The 6,526-nt window shown below is 47.8% G+C and overlaps 1 protein-coding gene across 1 annotated transcript in view; it reads left to right on the top strand.

Moving 5' to 3' along the window:
• Positions 1-5,135: 5,135 nt before the first annotated feature.
• LOC113490890 (acrosin-like) overlaps positions 5,136-6,526 on the top strand; it is a 3,782-nt gene continuing 2,391 nt past the window's right edge. The window contains 4 exon segments of the mRNA XM_026867500.1: positions 5,136-5,231; positions 5,316-5,428; positions 5,873-6,030; positions 6,292-6,397. Of these exon segments, the coding sequence (XP_026723301.1) occupies positions 5,136-5,231; positions 5,316-5,428; positions 5,873-6,030; positions 6,292-6,397 (473 nt within the window).

Below are 6,526 nucleotides of genomic sequence, written 5' to 3'. Positions count from 1 at the left end.
GATGACTCCTTCAACCATGGAGATGTTCTTTCTGTCTCATGAGGGTTGCATAAAGCAGCTCTGCACTTTCTGACAATAACTTACAATTCTAATAATTCGCAAAATAGTAATTACAACTTTTCTCTGGTTATGCCTCCTCAACTCTAGCTGAGGACAGGAGCTGTTTGGATTGGTCTCCTGGGAGCTGTTGGTCTTGAAGGCTGAGGTTTAATTCTCTGCACCACTAATTAGATCAGGAAAATAACTAGGAAGATGGAAGCAAAAGTTTTGTAGGGGCATGTTAAGAAACATGTCTTCTCTTGCTTTAAGAGTAGTATAGTGGGCCTGCTGTGATTTGGAAGCATTCATTTCTTAGGGAGATAAAGAGGAGGGAGAGAAATAATTGCAGTTTTATCCCTAGATGTTTCTTCTACAGTAACACAGCAAGAGAAGGAAGTGGAAAGTATGAGTCCAAAAATTCCACTTGATTTAAAAGCAGAGAAGTGCATTGGTTGGGATACCTGACAGAGCTGTCAAGGGGAAAAGGCCATGACTGCAGTTTCATTGAACTTTTACTTTGAAATTGCTCTTAGTGATAACAGGAGACTTCCGTTTACCCCACGTAGACTGTTTAAATGTCATGACAGTTTGTTTAAATGTATTCAGGCACCCGGACTGACAGCTCCTTGGATCAGTCAAGCAGAGAATCCACAAGGGACATGTAACTCTGCTGATTGTAAGCTGTGTACAGGACCTACCTGAAGAGGTAACTATGAAACAGCCATTCAGTTGTAGAGACCAAATGTACTCAAATTCAATGCTTTACAGTAATGAAACAGCCAAAAAATCCACTAAGACTACACTGTTGGTGGGGTTTTCTTTTTAAAGTGGAGAAAGCTTGATAACAGGTATTATAAACGACCAAGATTCCAATCCACAAAAAAATAGTTGATTTATTATAGATTAGTAGAAAAAGGCAATAAGCAAATACACACAGCACTGGGTGTGTAGGGAGTCTCCGCTCTGCCAACACGCACACCGAGTTCTAAAGAGCAGCGCCTTTTATACTCCTGTACCACCGTCTTAACCAATCCCCCCTCGTCAGATAGTTGTCCTGCTCTTTTCCATTGGGTCATTTGAGTTGCTGGAGTGCGTGTCCTCCTGTGTCCTCCTCCTATTGAGTCTTTTGAAAGTCTCGAAGCCTTGGTCTCTTGGCGTGCTTTTCTCCTATTGGATCTTTTGAAAGCCCCATGATCTTATCTTTCGGCAGGCTTTTTCAAGCAGCAGTTATATCAGTTCTAGGTGGTGTTTCTAAGAAGCAGTTACATTGTTCCAGACAAATGGCACACTTTATATTTTATCCATATATATTCAAACATTCATCATAATTATAATATAGGTTATAGTGATCACAAATAATTTCAGATCCACACAGGGTACCATATTCTATTTTTACAGTATTTCAGACAGCAGGATATTATGGTTTAACATTCACAAATCATTCAAGTGTAATGTACCCGCCTTGCTTAACTTAGCAAATTAGTTACAATGGTTTATTACACAGGGAATGAGCAGGAGGGGCAGAGGGTACAAGGCTTGCAGGAGGCTTGGAGACTGTTTAAAGACCTTGTGTGAGCAGTTCAGAGTAAATGTTTTACCACCTATTAAAACCATATCTAAAATACTTTTCGGAGAACAGCAGTGTGGTTAAACAGCAGAGTAATGAATGCTTTTAGGAGTGGAGGGAAAAACATGCCCCTTGAAGAAACTGAAGGCTCTTAAAGAACTTAACCATAGTTGGATAATATCAAAGGGTTAAAAGCTAGAAAACAGACAGAAAGAATGATAGAAATTTATTCACAAGGTTGTTAAAATGCAGACTGAGAGGAATTATGGAAGATGTCCCAAGACTACGTGATTGGAGAGGAAATACCCAATGTGTACAGAGTTGCTATTCATGTCACTTCTCTTCTATATATGTGAGGATTTATTAAGGAGAGTGGGCCTCACCCATCTGCGGAGAAAGGATGGTTTTAGTGGAGGGCAGGTGGTGATGATAATGTAAAACTTCTTTTAACCAGGGAAAAGTAAATACTTAGTGAGAAGCAGGCTGTGAGGCTTTTGTTGTTGGAGCTTTTTACAGGACTTGGAAGTAGTTAGATTTCAATGCTTCAGTCTGCCTATTGTGCTCCTTGTGACAATGCTTTCTGAGCATATGGTCGTTACTATCTTCATCTTGTGAAGTTTCTTAAGACATGACAGAAAGCTGCTGCTGGCTGAGGTGTGACTGTGTCTGTTCCCTGCTGCCCTACTGGTGGTTGCTTCACTGGAGTGAAGATAATTAGAAATAACACATCACTGTCGAGGACTGGAATTCTTCCTTTATGCTCATTTGATACCTAAATCTAGCCTGTTTTAAGCCACCCTGGAGAAGCTGAAGTAGGCTAATGCTGAAACCTTGAGTGTGGTTCTGGACTTGTCCAGGGTCAGAGGGGTTCAGAGCAGAGAGGGGAGCTGATGGACTTCAGCTTGTGGTTTCTGTGTACAGAAGAGCAAGCATTTGAACTTTCTTCAGCAAAATGTACCAAATCCACTTTAGATCCCTGTTACAACTCTTCTCCCACAGTTTTCTCAAACTTTTGTCTTGAACTCCCTGCTGCTGTGTGAGTGTATGTAGTGCATGCTCTCACTCTTACTCAGGATAGAGATGTATGCAGTGGATGAGATGTTATCGCAGGAGCTGCTTTTGTCAAGCCACAACTTGAGAACATGAATTGGAAGTTATTTTGGTTTTGCACTGTTATGTTCAGTATGGTCCTGAGGTGCAGGTGCTGGGTTCAGGTTCTCAAACTGGGTCCCCAGAAAGACCCTTTCCTGTGCCATGGAGAGGAGAAGTCTCAAAGACTAGAGCTGCAGTCTCTAGTGCTTGTCTCAGAGCTGTTTCTATTCTAAACCACTGATACGGAAAATAACCTGCTTCTTCCCGTCAGTCAGGGAAAACAGACTTTGCTCTGAGGTGATTTAATTGCTTTCCTTGTTCTAATGATGGAACGCTAGAGCCTTCCATCTCTGGTTCTGCAGTGCCATCCATACTTTGGTTTCCATTCCTCAGGCCCTGTTTCTGCTTCCTCTGAGGCTGTGGTCATGGCTAAATCACCTCCTTACAGCATACCTTTTTCTCTGAAGTCTCCTATTTTTCATGTTATCTTAACAACATTGCTGCAGGAGGCATGTTTCCCTCCTCTTCCAGCCAGGTTGCATTCCAAACTTCGTGCCAGCAGGTGTCTTCAGAGGGAAGTTCATTTGGCCTTCAGCCCCTTGAGATGTATCATTCCCTGGAGCTGCACTTCTCACCATCAGCTGCCTTTGATGTGAGCGAGTTCAGACTTAAACACAAAGGGTTTTATCCATCTGCTCTGGCTTGGACATCTGGAAGTTATTTAAGTCTACTCTCAGTCAACATAAATGATGCCCAATTGAGACAGATTTAATACAGTGGGTTTACCAAGCCCTTCTCTTTCAAGAGAAAAGAAAAACTTCAGGCTTAACTTAAGGCTTACAATTTTCTGTGGAGAAGTCTGATGGCAGATGTAGTTTTGCAGGATTCAGTAACAGAGTTAGTATGTTTCTGAAGAATATTTTGTACACTATGACCTTTACTCTCAATGGAAGGCAAAATATAGACCACCTTTTAATGTGGTGCAATTTGGAAGAGTTGTCTTTTCAAATTGGGGCAAATAGTAAATTGGCGTTTAGGACACTTAAGGATCCATTTGCTGTGTGCCACAGCAAGGCAGAATCTGCTGGAGGCTGCCAAATACCCACCTGAACCAAAAAGTTGAATGTCAGGCTTAATTTTTACCATTCTGCAGAACAGACAGCATTTTTAGCCCCCTGTACTTACAACTTGCAAGGCAAGCAAATTGGATACCTCTTTATTTTATTTGGTAATTTGAAAATATTATTTCTGTCCTCTCTATTTTTTTTCCCTTTTCCCTCAAGGGTGTAAAGTTTTATTCTGCGCTGTAAATGGGCTGCAGACTGAGATGAAAAGAGGACAGTTTTGATAGAAATGCATGTCAGAAAATAAAAGGAGAAATTGAAAGTGTTAAACAGTAAAAGTAAAGAGGCAGATTTTTATTTAATAACCCCTAAATGGTTTATGTAAAAGCTCTGAAAACGTTTTCAAAAAAGCCACAGTTCCTGTCCCTAAAATGTCTATTTAGCATCATGGACACCTTTATGGAAAACACTATTGTCCTCCAAGCTTTTATTCCAAACCAACAGTTATCCTCATCAGGGTGGTGGTACTGCAGTAGATGCTGTTATTCCTGTCTAGTGAAGGTGACTGTTGAGGATCTTGGTCTTCTGTTTCATTTTATGTTCTGTGTCCACAGCAGGGGTAAATGTGCTTTACCAGGGGTAAATGTGCAGAGGATGGTCAAGGTTGCAGGTGTCAAGCTAGAGCCTGAATTTGGGTCACCTTTCTTACCCCTGATCCCCTGTGGTTTTGGCCAAGGCAGCTGGTCTGCTTTGGCTACAGTCCCAGATCTTTAGGTGCCTCCTGTTGCCAAGGCATCTGTAGGAGTCTGGGCAGCCTAAATTCCCATGCAGGCACCTGATGCCTTCAGAGGATTCAGCTTTCTGTGCCTCAGGAAGCTGTACCTGTATGCCAGGTCTGCCCAGTCCTATTTTGCATGGAAATAAAATGAGCTTGTCTTTTCTCCACAACTTGAAATGTCCTTGAGCACTTTGACCCTGTTTGGCCTTTCTGGGAAAGGGATCGTGTTCCTCAGATGAAGCATAATGCTACTTCCCATGTTCTGGGCTCTCTTTACAAATGACAGCCTGGAGTTTTGAACCTCATTATTAACTATAAAACCTAGTGATTAAAGGCAGCTCCTCGTCCTCGTCCTGCTGGCCCTGTGCTGGCCTGCGACCAGCGCCTGGGACTGCTGTGGGTGAGTGGCCAAGGATATGGGAGGGAGCTTGGGCACCCTGATGGGTTTCCCTGGAGGGTGTCCACTGGTCCCCTGTGGTCACACCACGGCTTCCCCAGCCCCACGCAGGAGCCTTGGCTCCTTGCAGCACCCAGCTGCTGGCACAACTCGCCTGCGGGACTCCAGCAGAAAAGGGGGTGGCTGCCCGCCCTCCCCATGGGGCTCCCTGGCCTTGCTGTCCATGCAGCGCCCCGTGGGGAGGGCAGAGGGCTGACCTTCAGCCGGGAGAGCCGTGAGCCGTCGAGCAGGAAGGTGACGAGTTTCTGGTTGCAGAGGGACCTGCAGGCTCCGGCCCACGGCTGCTGCTGACGACACCTCGCACGTGGTGGGGGGCAGAGACGCCAAGGCAGGGGGCTGGCCCTGGATCGTGAGCATCCAGGATACCCGGAGAAGAGGCACAGGCCATGTGTGTGGGTCCTGACAGCAGCCCGCTGCTTCACCGAGGCCAGGTAAGGAGGGCCAGGAACGGGGATATCCCCCGGCACTTGTGGGTGCCTCATCCGCAGCACCACGTGCTACTCCCATCCCCTTTCCTTGTGGTACGCCCAGTGCCTGGGCACTGCAGAGCCCGGCTGAGAGGCGGCTCAGGAGAGCGCTGGGCTCCTGCCACAGCTTCCTAGCAGCCTCCAGGTCGACACGCCTCGAGTCCAAGTCATGCAAGGGCAGTCTCAGCCTCTGTAGCGCTGCTTTCCTCTCCCCCACGTGAAGCAGAGGGCAGGGAACTGCTGGGTTGCTGCAGCATGTGGCTCCGCTCCCTCTGAGCCCTCTCCCCATCTGCCTTCCAGGCACATCACCAGGTGACGCGTGGTGGTCGGGGCCACTGACTTGACTCAGCCGGGCCGGGAGACCCAAGTTTGCAGCATTAAGCGGCTGCTGGTTCACCCATGCTACAGCAACGTCACCAAGAGGAACGATGTTGCGCTGCTGCAGTTGGACCAGCCCGTGCAGTGCGGCTACTACATCCAGCTGGCCTGCATGCCCCTTGGCTGGCTGCGAGTGTCAGAGCTGACAACATGCTACATCGGTGGCTGGAGGTCCATGACGGCGAGAGGTGAGTTCTTAGAGTGCTCGCGTCCCGAGTGAGAGCTCGACACACGGGGGAGGCGGGCTGGGCTGCCTGACAGTGGAGGCGAGAGCCAGAGTCTGGCTGCGGGGACATGTGCCTGTAGAGAGATGGGCCTGGCCCAGGGCCCGCGGCGAGAGAGCAGGGCAATGCTGGGGCAAAGCCAAGCCCCAGGGAAGAAGCTCACCCAGACGGGGCGGGAGACCTGGCCACGAGCTGCCAGGCATTAATTCCTTTCCGTGCTCGCAGGCGCAGAACCAACAGATGTCCTGCAGGAGGCCAATGTCCACCTCATCGACCTCAACTCCTGCAACAGCAGCCGGTGGTACGCAGGGGCCGTCCACCCCCACAACCTGTGCGCTGGCTACCCGCAGGGCGGCATCGACACCTGCCAGGTAGGAGCCTGAGACAAGGCAGCGCCCAGCGGCAGCGGCAGCCCTGGCACAGCTGCCCAGACACCCCCCGGCATGGGCTTTGCCGGGCC

This window comes from Athene cunicularia, unplaced genomic scaffold (genome assembly GCF_003259725.1).
Source record: "Athene cunicularia isolate RWA unplaced genomic scaffold, athCun1 SCF_6, whole genome shotgun sequence".
Lineage (NCBI taxonomy): Eukaryota > Metazoa > Chordata > Aves > Strigiformes > Strigidae > Athene > Athene cunicularia.
Note: the sequence above shows the minus strand (reverse complement) of the source record. Positions and strands in the feature narration are given on the sequence as shown.